Source organism: Salmo salar, chromosome ssa28, assembly GCF_905237065.1.
Source record: "Salmo salar chromosome ssa28, Ssal_v3.1, whole genome shotgun sequence".
Lineage (NCBI taxonomy): Eukaryota > Metazoa > Chordata > Actinopteri > Salmoniformes > Salmonidae > Salmo > Salmo salar.
Genome location: NC_059469.1, coordinates 36,786,541 through 36,811,415, shown reverse-complemented (window position 1 = coordinate 36,811,415; position 24,875 = coordinate 36,786,541). Strand labels below are relative to the sequence as shown.

The following is a 24,875-nucleotide window of genomic DNA, read 5'->3' as shown; positions in this document are numbered from 1 at the left end:
ACTCTGCTGTCTGTGTGCCATCTGTTGCCTGCTCTGCCCAATGACATCATTGTGAAACATTTCCATTAGAATTTCATTTCTTTCTTATGAACATTTTATCAACTAGTCTTTGAGATATTAGGCTACTAGGGTTTTTACTTTGCGTTTTGGTGTACTGAAAAATACTCTGATGTCCGTCTTTTATTTTTCTGCCATTTTTCTACCTGGCTGGCTGGCTGGCCACACACACACACACAGTGTGTAGGTTTTTTACTGTAGGAGATGGGCTTCTATCATCTTATCTTTTATCATTCTATTTGGGCTTCGATCTAAAAGGTAGCTAGCAAATGTGAAACAGATTAAAATGACAAGAGTTGACAGCTGTATGAGTTCACCATTTACACAACATATGCTGCAACCTTTTGTAATTTTAATAGTTTGTTTCATATTGGCTGGTTTCCATCAATAGCTGAATTTGCAAAGCTAGCGAGCACCAATTCAGTTTCGGTGGTGTTTGCTATAATCTTTGCTACCTGGGTTAAATAAAATAAATAAATAAAAGTTCCCTTGCGACAATTTAGCTTTTGCAACGAGACCATTAAATATATTTAAGACAATGGTAGAAGAGAGTGTAGTTCTGTTCAGTTTGGACTTCAGTTTATTGCTAACCTTATCACAGGGACTTTGAAGCACTAACTTACATCATCTGCATGCTGATCTTGGAATAAATTGACGATAGCAAAGATTCCATCTTTGACGAGGCCACATAAATGGAATAGGTACTAGCTAGCTTAATAGTTAATATTTGCGCGCTAGCTCTGCATATTCAGCTAGTGTGTGCGCGATTGACTGGATTAACCTCACGTCAGTTACGTTCGTTGAGTGCCTTTCAGACAGTAGATACGACCCCTCTGTTAGCTTGCCAACTAAGGAACTGGCAGTGGATCAAACCATTGTGAGGCAAAGGGTGGGGGGGGTCGCAATCTTTTTAAACTTAAAAACGCGCTATTAAGTGTCTATAATCAGCACAATTGCTTTCATTGCGTATTATTAATATTATTTAAATCACATAGTTATGTTTCAGTGATATATTGGGGGGGACAAATCATATTTTTCCCAGGATGGGGGGGTCGTGTCCCCCCCGTCCCCCCCGGGATTTCCGCCCCTGACTGAGACACCCACTGGACCTGGAGCTAGTGGTGAATACTGAGACACCTGGACCTGGAGCTAGTGGTGAATACTGAGACACCCACTGGACCTGGAGCTAGTGGTGAATACTGAGACACCTGGATCTAGTGGTGAATACTGAGACACCTGGACCTGGAGCTAGTGGTGAATACTGAGACACCTGGACCTGGAGCTAGTGGTGAATACTGAGACACCCACTGGACCTGGAGCTAGTGGTGAATACTGAGACACCCACTGGACCTGGATCTAGTGGTGAATACTGAGACACCTGGACCTGGAGCTAGTGGTGAATACTGAGACACCTGGACCTGGAGCTAGTGGTGAATACTGAGACATGGACCTGGATCTAGTGGTGAATACTGAGACACCCACTGGACCTGGAGCTAGTGGTGAATACTGAGACACCTGGACCTGGAGCTAGTGGTGAATACTGAGACACCTACTGGACCTGGAGCTAGTGGTGAATACTGAGACACCTGGACCTGGATCTAGTGGTGAATACTGAGACACCCACTGGACCTGGAGCTAGTGGTGAATACTGAGACACCTGGACCTAGTGGTGAATACTGAGACACCTGGACCTGGAGCTAGTGGTGAATACTGAGACACCTGGACCTGGAGCTAGTGGTGAATACTGAGACACCTGGACCTGGAGCTAGTGGTGAATACTGAGACACCCACTGGACCTGGATCTAGTGGTGAATACTGAGACACCTGGACCTGGAGCTAATGGTGAATACTGAGACACCTGGACCTGGAGCTAGTGGTGAATACTGAGACACCTGGATCTAGTGGTGAATACTGAGACACCCACTGGACCTGGAGCTAGTGGTGAATACTGAGACACCTGGACCTGGAGCTAATGGTGAATACTGAGACACCTGGACCTGGAGCTAGTGGTGAATACTGAGACACCTGGACCTGGAGCTAGTGGTGAATACTGAGACACCCACTGGACCTGGAGCTAGTGGTGAATACTGAGACACCTGGACCTGGAGCTAGTGGTTAATACTGAGACACCCACTGGACCTGGAGCTAGTGGTGAATACTGAGACACTAGTGGTGAATACTGAGACACCTGGACCTGGAGCTAGTGGTGAATACTGAGACACCTGGACCTGGAGCTAGTGGTGAATACTGAGACACCTACTGGACCTGGATCTAGTGGTGAATACTGAGACACCTGGACCTGGATCTAGTGGTGAATACTGAGACACCCACTGGACCTGGATCTAGTGGTGAATACTGAGACACCCACTGGACCTGGAGCTAGTGGTGAATACTGAGACACATGGACCTGGAGCTAGTGGTGAATACTGAGACACCCACTGGTCCTGGAGCTAGTGGTGAATACTGAGACACCCACTGGACCTGGAGCTAGTGGTGAATACTGAGACACCTGGACCTGGATCTAGTGGTGAATACTGAGACACCTGGACCTGGATCTAGTGGTGAATACTGAGACACCCACTGGACCTTGATCTAGTGGTGAATACTGAGACACCCACTGGACCTGGATCTAGTGGTGAATACTGAGACACCCACTGGTCCTGGATCTAGTGGTGAATACTGAGACACCCACTGGACCTGGAGCTAGTGGTGAATACTGAGACACCTGGACCTGGATCTAGTGGTGAATACTGAGACACCCACTGGACCTGGAGCTAGTGGTGAATACTGAGACACCCACTGGTCCTGGATCTAGTGGTGAATACTGAGACACCCACTGGACCTTGATCTAGTGGTGAATACTGAGACACCTGGACCTGGAGCTAGTGGTGAATACTGAGACACCTGGACCTGGAGCTAGTGGTGAATACTGAGACACCTGGACCTGGAGCTAGTGGTGAATACTGAGACACCTGGACCTGGAGCTAGTGGTGAATACTGAGACACCCACTGGACCTGGAGCTAGTGGTGAATACTGAGACACCTGGATCTAGTGGTGAATACTGAGACACCCACTGGACCTGGAGCTAGTGGTGAATACTGAGACACCTGGACCTGGAGCTAGTGGTGAATACTGAGACACCTGGACCTGGAGCTAGTGGTGAATACTGAGACACCTGGACCTTGATCTAGTGGTGAATACTGAGACACCCACTGGACCTGGAGCTAGTGGTGAATACTGAGACACCCACTGGACCTGGAGCTAGTGGTGAATACTGAGACACCTACTGGACCTGGATCTAGTGGTGAATACTGAGACACCCACTGGACCTGGGGCTAGTGGTGAATACTGAGACACCTGGACCTGGAGCTAGTGGTGAATACTGAGACACCCACTGGACCTGGAGCTAGTGGTGAAAACTGAATTGCCTTTCAGAACCCAGGTTAAAACACCACCTGCCTGATATCATACAAACTAAAATATATAAACCCACACCAACTTAGGATAGGGAGGGTCTGGAACAATCCCAACAGGAGAAACACAGAGATAAATGCTCTGTTCAACAACCTAAAGAACAGGAGAAACAGAGATAAAGTGGGTGTAGTTTTTGGTTTGTCATTATGGGGTATTGTGATGTCATTATGGGGTATTGTGATGTCATTATGGGGTATTGGGATGTGATTATGGGGTATTGTGTATAGATTGATGAGGGGGAAAAAAGTATTGAATCCATGTTAGAATAAGGCTTTTCCCACATAACACAATGTGGGAAAAGTCAAAGGGTCTGAATACTTTCCTAATGCACTGTAAATAAGGTAAATAGATTATATGATCAAGATTAGCAATTCTACACTTTACCTTGTGTAACAGGCATCACTGAGCTTGCTCAACGGTATAGTTTTCTTCCCTGTCTCTCACTGTGTTTCAACCATGGATCCTCTCTCACATGACCGCCCGCTTGACAACATCTTAGCCAATTACACTATTGGTGAGGTAGTGATTCTATATCGTGAGTGGAGACATTTCAAGCTGGGGAGACGCTTTTACCCAAAGCAACTTGCAGTCATTCGCACATACATTTTGGTATCGGTGGTTCTAGCAGGAATTGAACCCACTATTTTAGCGACGCTAGCGCCCGTGCTCTACCAGCAGGAATTGAACCCACTGTTTTAGCGATGCTAGCGCCCGTGCTCTACCAGCAGGAATTGAACCCACTGTCTTAGCGACGCTAGCGCCCGTGCTCTACCAGCAGGAATTGAACCCACTGTTTTAGCGATGCTAGCACCCGTGCTCTTCCAGCAGGAATTGAACCCACTATCTTAGCGATGCTAGCACCCGTGCTCTACAAGCAGGAATTGAACCCACTGTTTTAGCGATGCTAGCGCCCGTGCTCTACCAGCAGGAATTGAACCCACTGTTTTAGCGACGCTAGCACCCGTGCTCTACCAGCAGGAATTGAACCCACTGTTTTAGCGATGCTAGCGCCCGTGCACTACCAGCAGGAATTGAACCCACTGTTTTAGCGATGCTAGCGCCCGTGCACTACCAGCAGGAATTGAACCCACTGTTTTAGCGATGCTAGCACCCGTGCTCTTCCAGCAGGAATTGAACCCACTGGCTTAGCGATGCTAGCACCCGTGCTCTACCAGCAGGAATTGAACCCACTGTTTTAGCGAACCTAGCTCCCGTGCTCTTCCAGCAGGAATTGAACCCACTATCTTAGCGATGCTAGCACCCGTGCTCTACCAGCAGGAATTGAACCCACTGTTTTAGCGACGCTAGCACCCGTGCTCTACCAGCAGGAATTGAACCCACTGTTTTAGCGACGCTAGCGCCCGTGCTCTACCAGCAGGAATTGAACCCACTGTTTTAGCGACGCTAGCGCCCGTGCTCTACCAGCAGGAATTGAACCCACTGTTTTAGCGACGCTAGCACCCGTGCTCTACCAGCAGGAATTGAACCCACTGTTTTAGCGACGCTAGCACCCGTGCTCTACCAGCAGGAATTGAACCCACTGTTCTAGCGACGCTAGCACCCGTGCTCTACCAGCAGGAATTGAACCCACTGTTTTAGCGACGCTAGCGCCCGTGCTCTACCAGCAGGAATTGAACCCACTGTTTTAGCGATGCTAAAGCGATGCAGGAAGCACGTGACAAATAAACTTTGATTTGATTTGACTAAAACCAACAGCCCAGTTTCCTGCTCTTAGTACAGGCTGTGCTATTTAACCATGTTTCTGACACCTAGCCTTGAATAGGACAATTAAGGACATGTTGTGTGTACAATGAAACCTCTCTGCTCCCAGTGTGTACTGTACGTTTACCTAACTGCCTGGTATCTCTCTTTCTCTTTTCTCCTCTCTCTCTCTCTCTTTTCTTCTGTCTGTCTGTCTGTCTGTCTGTCTGTCTGTCTGTCTGTCTGTCTGTCTGTCTGTCTGTCTGTCTGTCTTTTCTCCTCTCTCTCTCTTTTTTCGTCTCTCTCTCTCTCTCACTCTTCTCCTGTCTCTCTCTCTCTTTCTCCTGTCTGTCTGTCTGTCTCGCTGTCTTTTCTCCTGTCTCTCTCTCTTTCTCTCTCTCGCTCTCTCTCTTTCTCCTGTCTGTCTGTCTGTCTCGCTGTCTTTTCTCCTGTCTCTCTCTCTCTCTCTCTCTCTCTCTCTCTCTCTCTCTCTCTCTCTCGCTCTCTCCTGTCTCAATCTCTCTTTTCTCCTCTTTCTCTCTCTCTCTCTTCTCCTGTCTCTCTCTCTCTTTCTCTTGTCTGTCTGTCTCGCTGTCTTTTCTCCTGTCTGTCTCTCTCTCTTTCTCGCTCTCTTTTCCGCTGTCTGTCTCTCTTTTCTCCTGTCTGCCTCTCTCTCTCTCTCTCTCTCTTTCTCTCTTCTCTCTCTCTCTCTCTCTCTCTCTCTCTCTCTCTCTCTCTCTCTCTCTCTCTCTCTCTCTCTCTCTCTCTCTCTCTCTCTCTCTCTCTCTCTCTCTCTCTCTCTCTCTCTCTCTCTCTCTCTGTCTCTCTCTCTGTCTCTGTCCTCCAGTCGATGCTGATGAGATTAAGCGTCTGGGAAAGAGGTTTAAGAAACTGGACCTAGATAACTCTGGGTCCCTTAGCGTGGAGGAGTTCATGTCCCTGCCTGAACTCCAGCAGAACCCGCTGGTCCAGAGGGTCATCGACATCTTTGACACAGATGGAAACGGAGAGGTGGACTTCAAGGGTAAGACAGAGCCAGGGTAGCCTGGTCCCAGATCTGTTTGTGCTTTTTCCTACTCCATTATGCAAGACTATTCCATATGGAACAGACTGGCACGCACCCAGGCTAGAGACAGAGTACTCTACACTTTAAATGCTAAATTGGCTGAATATTATTATATATTAATAAAATGTATATAATAGGCTGGCTTGAGAGGTGAGCTAGCAACTGGAAGGTTGTGAGTTCGAATCCTGGGTCTGATGGGGAAAATCTGGAGGGAAATGAGATGCCAACTGTAGAGTTGCTGGTATCAAATCGTAGATGTCATTGCCTGCCGTTGTGTCCTTGAGCAAGGCACTTCACCCCCCACAACAACTGCTCCACGGCGCCCAGTGTGGCAGTTCCCTGCTCCAACCTCTCCAACCTCAGTGCATTTCCACATTTTGTTACGCAACAGCCTTATTCTAAAGTGGATTAAATAGTTTTTTCCCTCATCAATCTACACACAATACCCATAATGAAATATGACATTTACATAAGTATTCAGACCCTTTACTCAGTACCTTGTTGAAGAACCTTAGGCAGTGATTACAGCCTTGAGTCTTCTTGGGTATGACGCTACAAGCTTGGCACACCTTTATTTGCGGAGTTTCTCCCATTCTTCTCTGCAGATCCTCTCAAGCTCTGTCAGGTTGGATGGGGAGCGTCGCTGCACAGCTATTTTCAGGTCTCTCCAGAGATGTTCGATCGGGTTCAAGTCCTGAGCGCTCTGGAGCAGGTTTTCGTCAAGGATCTCTCTGTACTTTGCTCTGTTCATCTTTCCCTCGATCCTGACCAGTCTCCCAGTCCCTGCCGCTGAAAAACAACACCAGCTGACTGCTTCTTCCCTAAATAGTTATTGGATAGTTGGAGCTGGGCTTTGAGTCATTGTCCTGTTGTAGGCGGAAATTGGCTCCAATTAAGCGCCGTCCACAGGGTATGGCATGGCGTTGCAAAATGGAGTGATAGCCTTCCTTCTTCAAGATCCCTTTTACCCTGTACACATCTCCCACTTTACCACCAAAGCACCCCCAGACCTCCACCATGATGACAGATGGCGTCAAGCACTCCTCCAGCATCTTTTCATTTTTTTCTGCGTCTCACGAATGTTCTTCTTTGTGATCCGAACACCTCAAACATAGATTTGTCTGTCCGTAACACTTTTTTCCAATCTTTCTCTGTCCAGTGTCTGTGTTTTTTTGTCCATCTTAATCTTTTATTTTTATTGGCCAGTCTGAGACATGGCTATTTCTTTGCAACTCTGCCTAGAAGGTCAGCATCCCGGAATCGCCTCTTCACTGTTGACGTTGAGACTGGTGTTTTGTGGGTACTATTTAATGAAGCTGCCAGTTGAGGACTTGTGAGTCATCTGTTTCTCAATCTAGACACTCTAATGTACTTTTCCTCTTGCTCAGTTGTGCACCGGGGCCTCCCACTCCTCTTTCTATTCTGGATAGAGCCAGTTTGTGCTGTTCTGTGAAGGAAGTAGTACACAGCGTTGTATGAGATTTTCAGTTTCTTGGCAATTTCTCGCATGGAATAGCCTTCATTTCTCAGAACAACAAGAGACCGATGAGTTTCAGAAGAAAGTTCTTTGTTTCTGGCCATTTTGAGCTTGTAATCGAACCCACAAATGCTGATGCTCCAGATACTCAACTAGTCTAAAGAAGGCGAGTTTTATTGCTTCTTTAATCAGTTAATCAATTAGCCCTTTAAAATGATAAACTTGGATTAGCTAACACAACGTGCCATTGGAACACAGGAGTGATGGTTGCTGATAATGGGCCTCTGTACGCCTAAGTAGATATTCCATAAAAAATCTGCTGTTTCCAGCTACAATAGTCATTTACAACATTAACAATGTCTACACTGTATTTCTGATCAAGTTAATGTTATTTTATCCGCAAACATGGGCACCCTCATAGATATCATCCTAACCAACCTGCCCTCTAAATACACCTCTGCTGTTTTCAACCAGGATCTCAGCGATCACTGCCTCATTGCCGGCATCCGCTATGGGTCCGCGGTCAAACGACCTCCACTCATCACTGTCAGACGCTCCCTAAAACACTTCTGTGAGCAGGCCTTTCTAATCGATCTGGCCCAGGTATCCTGGAAGGATATTGACCTCATCCTGTCAGTAGAGGATGCCTGGTTGTTCTTTAAAAGTGCTTTCCTCACCATCTTAAATAAGCATGCCCCATTCAAAAAATGTTGAACTAAGAACAGATATAGCCCTTGGTTCACCCCAGACTTGACTGCCCTTGACCAGCACAAAAACACCCTGTGACGTACTGCACTAGCTTCGAATAGTCCCCGCGATATGCAACTTTTCAGGGAAGTCAGGAACCAATAAACACAGTCAGTTAGGAAAGCAAAGGCTAGCTTTTTCAAACAGAAATTTGCATCCTGCAGCACTAATTCCAAAAAGTTTTGGGACACCGTAAAGTCCATGAAGAATAAGAGTACCTCCTCTCAGCTGCCCACTACACCTGGCTACCCCTCCCGCGGTCAACAGCACTGCACCCCCCACAGCAACTGGTCCAAGCCCCCCCCCCCCCACCGCTTCTCCTTCACCCAAATCCAGACAACTGATGTTCTGAAAGAGCTGCAAAATCTGGATCCCTACAAATCAGCTGGGCTAGACAATCTGGACCCTCTCTTCCTGAAATTAGAGACACTCTAGACCCAAACTGCTATAGACCTATATCTATCCTGCCCTGTCTTTCTAAAGTCTTCGAAAGCCAAGTTAACTAACAGATCACCGACCATTTCGAATCCCACCGTACCTTCTCCGCTATGCAATCTGGTTTCCAAGCTGGTCACGGGTGCACCTCAGCCACGCTCAAGGTCCTAAACAATATCATAACCACCATCGATAAAAGACAGTAGTGTGCAGACGTCTTCATCAACCTGGCCAAGGCTTTCGACTCTGTCAATCACCGTATTCTTATCTGCAGACTCAACAGCCTTGGTTTCTCTAATGTCTGCCTCGCTTGGTTCACCAACTACTTCTCAGACAGAGTTCAGTGTGTCAAATCGGAGGGCCTGTTGTCCAGACCTCTGACAGTCTCTATGGGGGTACCACAGGGTTCAATTCTCGGGCCGAATCTTTTCTCTGTATATATCAATGATGTCACTCTTGCGCGGGTGATTCTTTGATCCACCTCTATGCAGACGACACCATTCTGTATACATCTGGCCCTTCTTTGTGTTAACAAACCTCCAAACAAGCTTCAACGCCATACACACTCCTTCCGTGGCCTCCAACTGTTCTTAAATGCTAGTAAAACTTCAACCGATCGCTGCCCGCACCCGCCCGCCCGACTAGCATCACTACTCTGGACGGTTCCGACTTAAAATATGTGGACAACTATAAATACCTAGGTGTCTGGTTAGACTGTAAACTCGTAAAACTAACTATCCTACCGATCCTTGACTTTGGTGATGTCATTTACAAAATAGCCTCCAACACTCTACAAATTGGATGCAGTCTATACACAGTGCCATCCGTTTTGTCACCAAAGCGCCATATACTACCCACCACTGCGACCTGTACGCTCTCATTGGCTGGCCCTCGCTTCATACTCGTCGCCGAACCCACTGGCTCCAAGTCATCTATAAGTCTTTGCTAGGTAAAGCTCCGCCTTATCTCAGCTCACTGGTCACCATAGCAGCACCCACTCGTAGCACGCGCTCCAGCAGGTATATCTCACTGGTCACCATAGCAGCACCCACCCGTAGCACGTGCTCCAGCAGGTGTATTTCACTGGTCATCCCCAAAGCCAACACCTACTTTGGCCGCCTTTCCTTCCAGTTCTCTGCTGCCAATGACTGGAACGAATTGTAAAAATCACTGAAGTTGGACACTTATATCTCCCTCACTAACTTTAAGCATCAGCTATCAGAGCAGCTTACCGATCACTGCGGCTGTACATAGCCCATCTGTAAATAGTCAATCCAACCAACCAACTACCTACCTCATCACCATATTTGTTTTTTGTTTTTCTGCTCTTTTGCACACCAGAATTTCTACTTGCAAATCTTCTTCTGCACATATATCACTCCAGTGTAAATAGCTAAATTGTAATTACTTCGCCACTATTGGCCTATTTATTGCCTTACCTCCTTACTTCAGATTTTTCTATTGTGTTATTGACTGTATGTTTGTTTACTCCATGTGTAACTCTGTGTTGTTGTATGTGTTGAACTGCTTTGCTTTATCTTGGCCAGGTCGCAGTTGTAAATGAGAACTTGTTCTCAACTGGCCTACCTGGTTAAATAAAGGTGAAATAAAATAAAAAGGAGGCATGAAGATAAATGAATCATATATAGAGCGATTCATTTAAATGTAAGTCACTCTGGATAAGAGCGTCTGCTAAATGACTAAAATGTAAATGTAAAATGTAAATGAAAGCCTACAGGTTTAATGCATTATGATGCCATTATTCCAATGCATTGTAAGACTTGTCATGAGCATGTATGATCCCTGATTATTTAATGTAATAATTAAGATCACGTTAATCATCAATTGTACGCAAGGTCCAACTAAACGTCGACTTCCTCTTTATCCCAACCCCTCTGAAAGACATACATACACTACCGTTCAAAATGTTGGGGTCACTTAGAAATGTCATTTTTTTCAAAATTTAACTAGGCAACTCAGTTAAAAATCTTATTTTCAATGACAGCCTAGGAACAGTGGGTTAACTGCCTTGTTCAGGGGCAGAACGACAGATTTTTACCTTGTCAGCTCAAGGATTCGACCTAGCAACCTTTATGGTTACTGGCCCAACGCGCTAACCACTAGGCTACCTGCCTCTAACCACTAGGCTACCTGCTCTAACCACTATGCTACCTGTCTCTAACCACTAGGCTACCTGCTCTAACCACCAGGCTACCTGTCTCTAACCACTAGACTACCTGCCTCTAACCACCAGGCTACCTGTCTCTAACCACTAGGCTACCTGTCTCTAACCACTAGGCTACCTGTCTCTAACCACTAGGCTACCTGTCTCTAACCACTAGGCTACCTGCTCTAACCACTAGGCTACCTGTCTCTAACCACTAGGCTACCTGTCTATAACCACTAGGCTACCTGCTCTAACCACTAGGCTACCTGCTCTAACCACTAGGCTACCTGTCTCTAACCACTAGGCTACCTGCTCTAACCACTAGGCTACCTGTCTCTAACCACTAGGCTACCTGCTCTAACCACTAGGCTACCTGCTCTAACCACTAGGCTACCTGCTCTAACCACTAGGCTACCTGCTCTAACCACTAGGCTACCTGCTCTAACCACTAGGCCACCTGTCTCTAACCACCAGGCTACCTGTCTCTAACCACCAGGCTACCTGTCTCTAACCACTAGGCTACCTGTCTCTAACCACCAGGCTACCTGTCTCTAACCACTAGGCTACCTGCTCTAACCACTAGGCTACCTGTCTCTAACCACTAGGCTACCTGTCTCTAACCACTAGGCCACCTGTCTCTAACCACTAGGCTACCTGCTCTAACCACTAGGCTACCTGCCTCTAACCACTAGACTACCTGCCTCTAACCACTAGGCTACCTCTCTCTAACCACTAGGCTACCTGCCTCTAACCACTAGGCTACCTGTCTCTAACCACTAGGCTACCTGTCTCTAACCACTAGGCTACCTGCTCTAACCACTAGGCTACCTGCTCTAACCACTATGCTACCTGTCTCTAACCACTAGGCTGTCTCTAACCACTAGGCTACCTGCTCTAACCACTAGGCTACCTGTCTCTAACCACTAGGCTACCTGTCTCTAACCACGAGGCTACCTGTCTCTAACCACTAGGCTACCTGTCTCTAACCACTAGGCTACCTGTCTCTAACCACTAGGCTACCTGTTTCTAACCACTAGGCTACCTGCTCTAACCACTATGCTACCTGTCTCTAACCACTAGGCTGTCTCTAACCACTAGGCTACCTGCTCTAACCACTAGGCTATCTGTCTCTAACCACTAGGCTACCTGCTCTAACCACTAGGCAACCCGTCTCTAACCACTAGGCTACCTGTCTCTAACCACTAGGCTACCTGTCTCTAACCACTAGGCTACCTGCTCTAACCACTAGGCTACCTGCTCTAACCACTAGGATACCTGACTCTAACCACTAGGCTACCTCCTCTAACCACTAGTCTACCTGTCTCTAACCACTAGGCTACCTGTCCCTAACCACTAGGCTACCTGTCTCTAACCACTAGGCTACCTGCTCTAACCACTAGGCTACCTGCTCTAACCACTAGGATACCTGACTCTAACCACTAGGCTACCTGCTCTAACCACTAGGCTACCTGTCTCTAACCACTAGGCTACCTCTCTCTAACCACTAGGCTACCTGCTCTAACCACTAGGCTACCTGCTCTAACCACTAGGCTACCTGCTCTAACCACTAGGCTACCTGTCTCTAACCACTAGTCTACCTGTCTCTAACCACTAGGCTACCTGTCTCTAACCACTAGGCTACCTGTCTCTAACCACTAGGCTACCTGTCTCTAACCACTAGGCTACCTGTCTCTAACCACTAGGCTACCTGTCTCTAACCACTAGGCTACCTGTCTCTAACCACTAGTCTACCTGTCTCTAACCACTAGGCTACCTGTCTCTAACCACCAGGCTACCTATCTCTAACCACTAGTCTACCTGTCTCTAACCACTAGGCTACCTGTCTCTAACCACTAGGCTACCTGTCTCTAACCACCAGGCTACCTATCTCTAACCACTAGTCTACCTGTCTCTAACCACTAGGCTACCTGTCTCTAACCACTAGGCTACCTGTCTCTAACCACTAGGCTACCTGTCTCTAACCACTAGGCTACCTGTCTCTAACCACTAGGCTACCTGCGCTAACCACTAGTCTACCTGTCTCTAACCACTAGACTACCTGCTCTAACCACTAGGCTACCTGTCTCTAACCACCAGGCTACCTGCCTCTAACCACTAGGCTACCTGTCTCTAACCACTAGGCTACCTGCGCTAACCACTAGTCTACCTGTCTCTAACCACTAGGCTACCTGCCTCTAACCACTAGGCTACCTGCCTCTAACCACTAGGCTACCTGTCTCTAACCACTAGGCTACCTCTCTCTAACCACTAGGCTACCTGCTCTAACCACTAGGCTACCTGTCTCTAACCACTAGGCTACCTGTCTCTAACCACTAGGCTACCTCTCTCTAACCACTAGGCTACCTGCTCTAACCACTAGGCTACCTGCCTCTAACCACTAGGCTACCTGCTCTAACCACTAGGCTACCTGCTCTAACCACTAGGCTACCTGTCTCTAACCACTAGGCTACCTGTCTCTAACCGCTAGGCTACCTGTCTCTAACCACTAGGCTACCTGTCTCTAACCACTAGGCTACCTGTCTCTAACCACTAGGCTACCTGTCTCTAACCACTAGGCTACCTCTCTCTAACCACTAGGCTACCTGCTCTAACCACTAGGCTACCTGTCTCTAACCACTAGGCTACCTGCTCTAACCACTAGGCTACCTGTCTCTAACCACTAGGCTACCTGTCTCTAACCGCTAGGCTACCTGTCTCTAACCACTAGGCTACCTGTCTCTAACCACTAGGCTACCTGTCTCTAACCACTAGGCTACCTGTCTCTAACCACTAGGCTACCTCTCTCTAACCACTAGGCTACCTGCTCTAACCACTAGGCTACCTGTCTCTAACCACTAGGCTACCTCTCTCTAACCACTAGGCTACCTGCTCTAACAGTCACAACTAGATCACCTGAACACAAGACAGTCACAACTAGATCACCTTAGGCCCAGATTCAATCCGGACCGCGGAAGACCCGCGTTATAGCGTGATTGACGTGTAAAGATAATTTCCGATGGACCCGACATATGCTGCGTTTACCGTGAATGCGTTCTAAAAGATGCAAAGCCCGAAAAGGTGCGATGGGATTGAATTTAGCCCCAAGTAGTAGTCTGCTGTTGTGTTTACAAAGAGAGATTTTCATTAGACTTATGAATGCATAAAGTACTGTATCTGCATGTGATCACTCCCACAGTTCATTTAAAAAAGTCTAGCATAGGCTGCATACAAGCAGTCATATGAAGTCTAACTCTAAACCATTTCTCCATCTCTCCCCCCAATCAGAATTCATCGAGGGAGTCTCACAGTTCAGTGTCAAGGGGGACAAGGAGTCAAAGCTTCGGTGTAAGTAGACAAATCTACTCCATCTCCACTACTTCCTCTCCATCTACACACCGTTACACCATGCAAAGACAAAACGATCTGTACTACAAAGTTAAAAGGATCTGTACTACAAAGTTAAAAGGATCTGTACTACAAAGTTAAAAGGATCTGTACTACAAAGTTAAAAGTATATGTACTACAAAGTTAAAAGGATCTGTACTACAAAGTTAAAAGGATCTGTACTACAAAGTTAAAAGGATCTGTACTACAAAGACAAAACGATCTGTACTACAAAGTTAAAACGATCTGTACTACTGTTGTTTATTTTGTATTTACACACGTTCCTTCTTCCGTCCCCCTCCTCCAGTCGCCACAGTAGAAACAGAATGTCTGATGGCATTAATGATGAGGCATTCTCCAAAACACCAAACCAAAGCTCTGTGTTCAAACCATTGTTGTCTATTTACACACGCATTCCTGCATTCTCCCCCTCCACCTCTTTCTCCCTTCGCCACACCCTCTCCCTCCCTGACCCCTTTCCCTCTACCCCTCTCCCACCCCCCTCTCCCTCCTTGACCCTGACCTCTCTACTCCCTCCCTCTACCCCTCTCTCCTACCCCCCTCTCCACCCCTCTCTCTCCCTCCTCCACCTCTTTCTCCTACCCCCCCCTCTCCCTCCTTGACCCTGACCTCTCTACTCCCTCCCTCTACCCCCTCTCTCCTACCCCCCTCTCCACCCCTCTCTCTCCCTCCTCCACCTCTTTCTCCTACCCCCCCTCTCCCTCCTTGACCCTGACCTCTCTACTCCCTCCCTCTACCCCTCTCTCCTACCCCCCTCTCCACCCCTCTCTCTCCCTCCTCCACCTCTTTCTCCTACCCCCCCTCTCCCTCCTTGACCCTGACCTCTCTACTCCCTCCCTCTACCCCTCTCTCCTACCCCCCCTCTCCACCCCTCTCTCTCCCTCCTCCACCTCTTTCTCCTACCCCCCCTCTCCCTCCTTGACCCTGACCTCTCTACTCCCTCCCTCTACCCCTCTCTCCTACCCCCCCTCTCCACCCCTCTCTCTCCCTCCTCCACCTCTTTCTCCTACCCCCCCTCTCCCTCCTTGACCCTGACCTCTCTACTCCCTCCCTCTACCCCTCTCTCCTACCCCCCTCTCCACCCCTCTCTCTCCCTCCTCCACCTCTTTCTCCTACCCCCCCTCTCCCTCCTTGACCCTGACCTCTCTACTCCTTCCCTCTACCCCTCTCTCCTACCCCCCTCTCCACCCCTCTCTCTCCCTCCTCCACCTCTTTCTCCTACCCCCCCTCTCCCTCCTTGACCCTGACCTCTCTACTCCTTCCCTCTACCCCTCTCTCCTACCCCCCTCTCCACCCCTCTCTCTCCCTCCTCCACCTCTTTCTCCTACCCCCCCCTCTCCCTCCTTGACCCTGACCTCTCTACTCCTTCCCTCTACCCCTCTCTCCTACCCCCCTCTCCACCCCTCTCTCTCCCTCCTCCACCTCTTTCTCCTACCCCCCCTCTCCCTCCTTGACCCTGACCTCTCTACTCCTTCCCTCTACCCCCCTCTCTCCTACCCCCTCTCTCCTTCCCCCTCTCTCCTACCCCCCTGTCCCTCACTCTCCACCCCTCTCTCTCTCTACCTCCCCCTCTCCAGTCGCCTTCCGGATCTACGACATGGACAAGGATGGCTACATCTCCAACGGGGAGCTCTTCCAGGTGCTGAAGATGATGGTAGGAAACAACCTGAAGGACACACAGCTGCAGCAGATCGTGGACAAGACCATCATCAACGCAGACAAGGACGGGGACGGCAGGATATCCTTCGAAGAGTTCTGCTTAGTAAGTCTGAGGTCTTGATGTCCGGGGGAACTGTGGTGGGGCGGTTAAACAAAATCTCTGACATTTTTTTCGAAAGTTCCCCAGGTTTTTCCAAAATTCTGGTTGGAGGATTCCTGGTATCTGGAAGGAACAAGCAGGGATAGAGCATGAGGAAATGTTCCAGAACTGTGCAACCCTATTCGGGGGGTTGTTCTGGAGGGTTGCTATGGAGGGTTGCTATGGTTGCTGACCTAATGTATTGCTGACCCAATGTATATAGAGACATTGAACACTGGTCACTTCAATGTTTACATACTATTTTACCCACTTCATATGTAAATACTGTATTCTAGTCATGGCTCATCCTTTTTTTACAGGGCCTTCGGAAAGTATTCAGATCCCTTGACTTATTCCACATTTTGTTACGTTACGGCCTTATTCTAAAATAGATTAAATAAATAAAAATCCTCAGCAATCTACACACAAATACCCCATAATGGCAAAATGAAAACAGATTTGTAGACATTTTTGCTAATTTATATAAAAAAAACTAAAACAGAAATATCTTATTTACATAAGTATTCAGACGCTTTGCTATGAGACTCAACACTGAGCTCAGGTGCATCCTGTTTCCATTGATCATCCTTGAGATGTTTCTACAACTTGATTGGAGTCCACCTGTGGTAAATTCAATTGATTGATATGATTTGGAAAGGCACACACCTGTCTATATAAGGTCCCACAGTCGACAGTGCATGTCAGAGCAAAAACCAAGAGTTCAAAGAAATTGTCTGTAGAGCTCCAAGACAGGATTGTGTCAAGGCACAGATCTGGGGAAGGGTACCAAAACATTTCTGCAGCATTGAAGGTCCCCAAGAACACAGTGGCCTCCATTTTTCTTAAATGGAAGAAGTTTGGAACCACCAAGACTCTTCCTAGAGCTGGACGCCCGGCCAAACTGAGCAATCAGGGGAGAAGGGCCTTGGTCAGGGAGGTGACCAGGAACCCGATGGTCACTCTGACAGAGCTCCAGAGTTCCTCTGAGGAGATGGGAAAACCTTCCAGAAGGACAACCATCTCTGCAGCACTCCACCAATCAGACCTTTATGGTAGAGTGGCCAGATGGAAGCCCCTCCTCAGTAAAAGGCACATGTGACGGCCCGCTTGGAGTTTGCCAAAAGGCATCTAAAGATTCTCAGACCATGAGAAACAAGATTCTCTTGTCTGATGAAACCAAGACTGAACTCTTTAGCCCTACCATCCCTAAAGGCGAAGGTTCACCTTCCAACGAACCTAAGCACAGCCATGACAACGCACGAGTGGCTTCGGGACAAGTCTCTGAATGTCCTTGAGTGGCCTAGCCAGAGCCCGGACTTGAACCCGATCGAACATCTCTGGAGAGACCTGAAAATAGCTGTGCAGCAACGCTCCCCATCCAACCTGACAGAGCTTGAGAGGATCTGCAGAGAAGAATGGGAGAAACTCCCCAAAAACAGGTGTGCCAAGCTTGTAGCATCATACCCAAGAAGACTCGAGGCTGTAATCACTGTCAAAGGTGCTTCAACAAGGTACTGAGCAAAGGGTCTGAATACTTATGTAATTGTGATATTTTTTTTATAAATGAGCAAAAATGTGTAAAAACCTGTTTTTGCTTTGTCATTATGGGGTATTGTGTGTAGATTGACGAGGGGGGAAAAACATATTTAGTGTAACATTAGAAATGCTATGTATAGAGATGACATGACTCGAGCCAGTTTCTATCTGAACATTCTGTATTCTGTTTCACTCTGGTATGTTTCTCTAAAGCCTTCAACTAAAATGCTCTGTCCTTGTGTGAGTATTATTTTTGGTTTGAGCTGGTTGGACCATGGTTAGAATTTGGTTTGAGCTGGTTGGACCATGGTTAGAATTGGTTGGACCATGGTTAGAATTGGTTTGAGCTGGTTGGACCATGGTTAGAATTGGTTTGAGTTGGTTGGACCATGGTTAGAATTGGTTTGAGCTAGTTGGACCATGGTTAGAATTGGTTTGAGCTGGTTGAACCATGGTTAGAATTGGTTTGAGCTGGTTGAACCATGGTTAGAATTGGTTTGAGCTGGTTGGACCATGGTTAGAATTGGTTGGACCATGGTTAGAATTGGTTTGAGCTGGTTGGACCATGGTTAGAATTGGTTTGAGCTGGTTGGACCATGGTTAGAATTGGTTTGAGCTGGTTGGACCATGGTTAGAATTGGTTTGAGCTGGTTGGACCATGGTTTGAGCTGGTTGGACCATGGTTTGAGCTGGTTGGACCATGATTAGAATTGGTTTGAGCTGGTTGGACCATGGTTAGGATTGGTTTGAGCTGGTTGGACCATGGTTAGGATTGGTTTGAGCTGGTTGGACCATGGTTAGAATTGGTTTGAGCTGGTTGGACCATGGTTAGAATTGGTTTGAGCTGGTTGGACCATGGTTAGAATTGGTTTGAGCTGGACCAGGTTGTTGTGGAGGGATTGTGTGGCTTCATTTGAAGAGACTCATTCATAAAAATAGCTGAGAGTGCAGGACAGTATTACAGAACAAGACAAGGGGTTAACAGCATACAGTAGTTGTACTAGTATTAAGGGGTTAACAGCATACAGTAGTTATACTAGTACTAAGGGGTTAACAGCATACAGTAGTTATACTAGTACTAAGGGGTTAACAGCATACAGTAGTTATACTAGTACTAAGGGGTTAACAGCATACAGTAGTTATACTAGTATTAAGGGGTTAACAGCATACAGTAGTTATACTAGTACTAAGGGGTTAACAGCATACAGTAGTTATACTAGTACTAAGGGGTTAACAGCATACAGTAGTTATACTAGTACTAAGGGGTTAACAGCATACAGTAGTTATACTAGTACTAAGGGGTTAACAGCATACAGTAGTTTTTCAAGTAGTGAGTTGTCTCTCTTAGGTAGAACCATGTTGCATGATTTTGAAGTTCACAAATGTAGCCAATAGCATTAAGAATCAATCTGTTCCAACCTGCTTTTGGAATAAGAATTAGAATTAGAATTGGAATTGGAATTGGAATTAGAATTGGAATTAGAACTAGAATAATAATTCTAACTCAATACTTGTGTTCCTCCTCTCTTCTCCTAGGTGGTAGGTGGCCTTGACATACACAAAAAGATGGTGGTGGACGTGTGAGCCCGTCCCTCCGCTTCTCTCCCCTCCCCTCGCTTTCTTCTCCGTCTGTCTCTGAAGAGCTGCTCAAGACATCTGACAAACGCTCTCAGTGTATTTCAATGGAAGTATTCTCTCTCTCTCTCTCTCTCTCTCCTTGAAGCCACTTTTTTTCTTAAGAAACCACGAGCCTCGTGAAGCCAACTTTTAAGTGTTATTGAACTCCGATCCTCTGAATAACCCGAAGAGAGACAGATATTCTTGTTTGTAAAGAGCATCCCAGTTGGAGGGAGGAGGGGGGGGGAGAAAGGTTTGCTTGTTTATATTTAGTTCATTAATTTTCTTTTTTAAATATTTATTTTTGTTCTGGTCTCTTTTCTTTTTTTTTTAAATACACAAATACACATGTATATCTTATAATGGCTCTCTCGTGGTTAAATGTGTCATTATCTGAGGTGTAACATTAAATAATATACTTGATTTCAGTTACAAAAAGTAGGGTGTGAAGTGCCAACCAGGACATATCCAGAAAGCAGATGATATTGTTATTATTAACCATCCAGCATCGCTGACAGTGATGGATGACTAGTCTGTGATAAGTCAAGCACTCGCTACATCATCACATGATGGTTAGATGCACAGTTTATTTTCACAAATAAACAACCATTTCTTTTGTTTCCATTTGACTCTTGAGCAAGTTGTGATTAGATCAGTTAAACTTCCAATCACATGAAACGTACAATAAATGCAATGTTATTATTGTAACACGAGTGATAGAATGTTCTATTTATAGTTACTTATATTGTTGGAAATTATTATTCTGTTTCTTGTCAGACTTTCTGAAGAGAGGAACAAAAAAACAAACCGAAATGTCAAGTAGAGACAGATACCAAGAAAGTGGTTTTGTCATTTATTCACTTTGATGACATGTTTTTACGTTGAACAGTCTGTTTCGGTCCACATAACAGTCCCTCAAATGCAGAGTAACAGGTAGCCTGGCAGTTAGAGGTTAGAGGTTAGCCAGCAACCAGAGGGTTGCCCGTTTTGTATTCCCGAGGTCTGATAGGAAAAATCAGATGGGAAGGAAGTGAGCAGGAAACGAGATGGTTACTGGTATCAAAATCCTAGATGCCATTGCCTGCCGTTGTGACCTTGAGCAAGGCACTTAACCCCCCACAACAACAACCGCTCCACGGGCTCGTTGGCATGGCAGTCTCTTGCTCCAACCTGTGTTTGTGTCTTTCAGAGGCTTTTGGAATAGTCACGTTTCAGTTACACCTTGAATAAAGTGGCCTGGAGCGCATCTATGTATATCTATTGTATTACATTTTGAACTGAAGTTTGGAGGAATATGCTGAACCTATGACATCGAGATGAAAAATGATCGACGTAGATTATAAATGTAAGTGTGTTATTGAGACAAACGTGTGTAAGGGATAATCAACGAGAGGCTATGAGCAGCTCTATGGAAAATAATGCACGACGCTCTAACGGAGGGAAACTAACCACTGAGTCATTTATTTTCCAGAGAACCTGAGTTGATTATTCCTTTTATAACACGGCTAATAATTTAACACATTTGCCGCTAGAAATGTGTTCATTTGCAAAGTAGCTAGAAACTTGCCACGGTAACCAAACAAAAAGAGACTTGCTAGTTTAGTTAACCAAACCATCAGTCCAAGCTTGCTATGATGAAAATCGAATTCAACGATGCCGTTTTCAATTGCATTGAATTCTACCGTGCTGATATACTGTGTGTTATAGGGAAATAATCCACGCTCTAGAATGCCCTTCAAGCCAATCAGAAACGAGTATCCAACAACGCCATGGTATAAATAATGTCAAGGCATCATATTGAGACTCACCTGTAGGCCGCATTGTTCGTTTTGTAACAATATTCACTGAGTGTACAAAACATTAAGAACACCCTGCTAATATTGAGTTGCAACCCTCCACCCTTTGCCCTCAAAACAGCCTCAATTCGTCGGGGCTTGGATTCAACAAGGTGTCGAAAGCGTTCCACAGGGATGCTGAGATGCAGTACATTAGACCGCTGCGCCACTCGGAAGGAGATTTAATAAGTGACTTCAATAAGGGAATCATATCTTTCACCTGGTCAGCCTATGTCATGGATAGAGTAGTTGTTCCTAATGTTTTGTCCACTCAGTGTATACTGGATTAGGTCAATGTTTGTTTAGTTAGATGTCAAAGCCCTCCTGAGTAGTGCTGTTAAACTACAGAGTTCTTTCTAATGTAACAACGGAGTTACTCCACATGTTGGCGTAATCAATGTGCAAATGGGATGGTGTACATTTTGTTGTTTGTACATTTCAAAAACGTATCTTCTTTCACCACTTTTTTTCCAATCATGGACGCCTCATCGTTCCTCTCTCTCTCTCTGTGGTATTCAAAGCAGGGAGATTAACACAAGCATTACCAAACTACCGTATATAAGGGGAGGTGGGCATCCCTGGCAAAAATAATAACAAAATGGTGTGTCGGATTGGCTTTGAGTGACCTGATTTCCTGGTTTGGACACCAGGTGATTTGGTGTCAGGTGAGTGACCTGATTTCCTGGTTTGGACACCAGTGATTTGGTGTCAGGTGAGTGACCTGATTTCCTGGTTTGGACACCAGGTGATTTGGTGTCAGGTGAGTGACCTGATTTCCTGGTTTGGACACCAGTGATTTGGTGTCAGGTGAGTGACCTGATTTCCTGGTTTGGACACCAGTGATTTGGTGTCAGGTTGACTTTGAGTGACCTGATTTCCTGGTTTGGACACCAATGATTTTTAGTGAGAAACATTGAGTTGGAGAGTCATTGGATGTGTAGTGCACTACTTTTGACCAGGGCTCATAGGACTCTGGTCATAAGGCCTCCCATTTGCTTGCATGATTTTGGTTGTGCATGTAGATAATCCATTTCAAATAATGCTCTTGTTAACACATGAATGGTGACGTTAGTAATTATGATATTTAATCATCCACTGGGGGTACAATATGGATGTTGCCAAACGTTGGTAAATGTACACATTATGAGCAGTAATCCAAAACCAACTGAACTATTTAAGTGTGTTTAGTATTTTCCTCCCGAATCAACGACATCATTGTTCTTTTTCCCAGTTAAAAAGGTCAATTCCTATGTCAACTCTGCTTTCACGGGGAGATACGATGTTGTTGGTTTTGTATATACGTATTTATTAAATGCAGTTCCAGCTTTCTGTTCTGTCGTCCTTATAGTTCAGACCGCTCCTTAGTTTTATAACGGCTACTTTTTCTATTTTCTTTGAAGGAGACTGTTTTTTTTTGGTTTTTTTAGTATGTGGAAACTGAAAATGGTTTAAGTTTGAGATTTCTTTTCCCCCTTTCTCTGCATGCTGCATCTGATGCTGTGGGACTGTTGGAAACGTGATACTGTATGACAATAACAAATAAAAACACTTTGAAACATTGTGAGTATTGTGATCACTTTATTCCCTAGTGAGTAGTGGGGGGTTCTGTTTCCCTGGTGAGTAGTGGGGGGGTTCTGTTTCCCTGGTGAGTAGTGGGGGGGTTCTGTTTCCCTGGTGAGTAGTGGGGGGTTCTGTTTCCCTGGTGAGTAGTGGGGGGGTTCTGTTTCCCTGGTGAGTAGTGGGGGGGTTCTGTTTCCCTGGTGAGTAGTGGGGGGGGGTTCTGTTTCCCTGGTGAGTAGTGGGGGGTTCTGTTTCCCTGGTGAGTAGTAGGGGGGGGTTCTGTTTCCCTGGTGAGTAGTGGGGGGGTTCTGTTTCCCTGGTGAGTAGTGGGGGGGTTCTGTTTCCCTGGTGAGTAGTGGGGGGGTTCTGTTTCCCTGGTGAGTAGTGGGGGGTTCTGTTTCCCTGGTGAGTAGTGGGGGGGTTCTGTTTCCCTGGTGAGTAGTGGGGGGGTTCTGTTTCCCTGGTGAGTAGTGGGGGGGGGTTCTGTTTCCCTGGTGAGTAGTGGGGGGGGGTTCTGTCTCCCTGGTGAGTAGTGGGGGGTTCTGTTTCCCTGGTGAGTAGTGGGGGGTTCTGTTTCCCTGGTGAGTAGTGGGGGGGTTCTGTTTCCCTGGTGAATAGTGGGGGGGTTCTGTTTCCCTGGTGAGTAGTGGGGGGGGTTCTGTTTCCCTGGTGAATAGTGGGGGGGGGTTCTGTTTCCCTGGTGAGTAGTGGGGGGGGTTCTGTCTCCCTGGTGAGTAGTGGGGGGGGTTCTGTTTCCCTGGTGAGTAGTGGGGGGGGGTTCTGTTTCCCTGGTGAGTAGTGGGGGGGTTCTGTTTCCCTGGTGAGTAGTGGGGGGGTTCTGTTTCCCTGGTGAATAGTGGGGGGGGTTCTGTTTCCCTGGTGAGTAGTGGGGGGGGGTTCTGTCTCCCTGGTGAGTAGTGGGGGGGGGGTTCTGTCTCCCTGGTGAGTAGTGGGGGGGTTCTGTTTCCCTGGTGAATAGTGGGGGGGTTCTGTTTCCCTGGTGAGTAGTGGGGGGGGGGTTCTGTTTCCCTGGTGAGTAGTGGGGGGGTTCTGTTTCCCTGGTGAGTAGTGGGGGGGTTCTGTTTCCCTGGTGAGTAGTGGGGGGGTTCTGTTTCCCTGGTGAGTAGTGGGGGGTTCTGTTTCCCTGGTGAGTAGTGGGGGGTTCTGTTTCCCTGGTGAGTAGTGGGGGGGGGTTCTGTCTTCCTGGTGAGTAGTGGGGGGGGTTCTGTTTCCCTGGTGAGTAGTGGGGGGGGTTCTGTCTTCCTGGTGAGTAGTGGGGGGGTTCTGTTTCCCTGGTGAGTAGTGGGGGTTCTGTTTCCCTGGTGAGTAGTGGGGGGGTTCTGTTTCCCTGGTGAGTAGTGGGGGGGGGTTCTGTTTCCCTGGTGAGTAGTGGGGGGGTTCTGTTTCCCTGGTGAGTAGTGGGGGGTTCTGTTTCCCTGGTGAGTAGTGGGGGGGGTTCTGTTTCCCTGGTGAGTAGTGGGGGGGTTCTGTTTCCCTGGTGAGTAGTGGGGGGTTCTGTTTCCCTGGTGAGTAGTGGGGGGGGGTTCTGTTTCCCTGGTGAGTAGTGGGGGGGGTTCTGTTTCCCTGGTGAGTAGTGGGGGGTTCTGTTTCCCTGGTGAGTAGTGGGGGGGGGGGGTCTGTTTCCCTGGTGAGTAGTGGGGGGGTTCTGTTTCCCTGGTGAGTAGTGGGGGGGTTCTGTTTCCCTGGTGAGTAGTGGGGGGTGATCTGTTTCCCTGGTGAGTAGTGGGGGGGGTTCTGTTTCCCTGGTGAGTAGTGGGGGGGGTTCTGTTTCCCTGGTGAGTAGTGGGGGGGGGGGTTCTGTTTCCCTGGTGAGTAGTGGGGGGGTTCTGTTTCCCTGGTGAGTAGTGGGGGGGTTCTGTTTCCCTGGTGAGTAGTGGGGGGTTCTGTTTCCCTGGTGAGTAGTGGGGGGGTTCTGTTTCCCTGGTGAGTAGTGGGGGGTGATCTGTTTCCCTGGTGAGTAGTGGGGGGGTTCTGTTTC

General features: G+C 47.2%; 1 protein-coding gene across 2 annotated transcripts in view; it reads left to right on the top strand.

Annotated features, from left to right (window-relative positions):
* Positions 1-22,875, top strand: part of LOC106589933 (calcineurin subunit B type 1) — a 54,993-nt gene extending 32,118 nt beyond the window's left edge. Inside the window, exons 3-7 of one of the 2 annotated variants that reach the window (XR_006762525.1) lie at positions 6,081-6,257; positions 14,411-14,470; positions 16,108-16,292; positions 19,401-22,123; positions 22,171-22,875. Coding sequence is in view for 1 of the 2 variants with exons in the window: in XM_014180385.2 (XP_014035860.1) it covers positions 6,081-6,257; positions 14,411-14,470; positions 16,108-16,292; positions 19,401-19,448 (470 nt within the window). In the remaining variant the exon portion in view is untranslated. Of the gene's footprint in view, positions 1-6,080; positions 6,258-14,410; positions 14,471-16,107; positions 16,293-19,400 lie in introns of both variants that reach the window. The other variant, XM_014180385.2, reaches the window with a different exon arrangement.
* Positions 22,876-24,875: the final 2,000 nt, after the last annotated feature.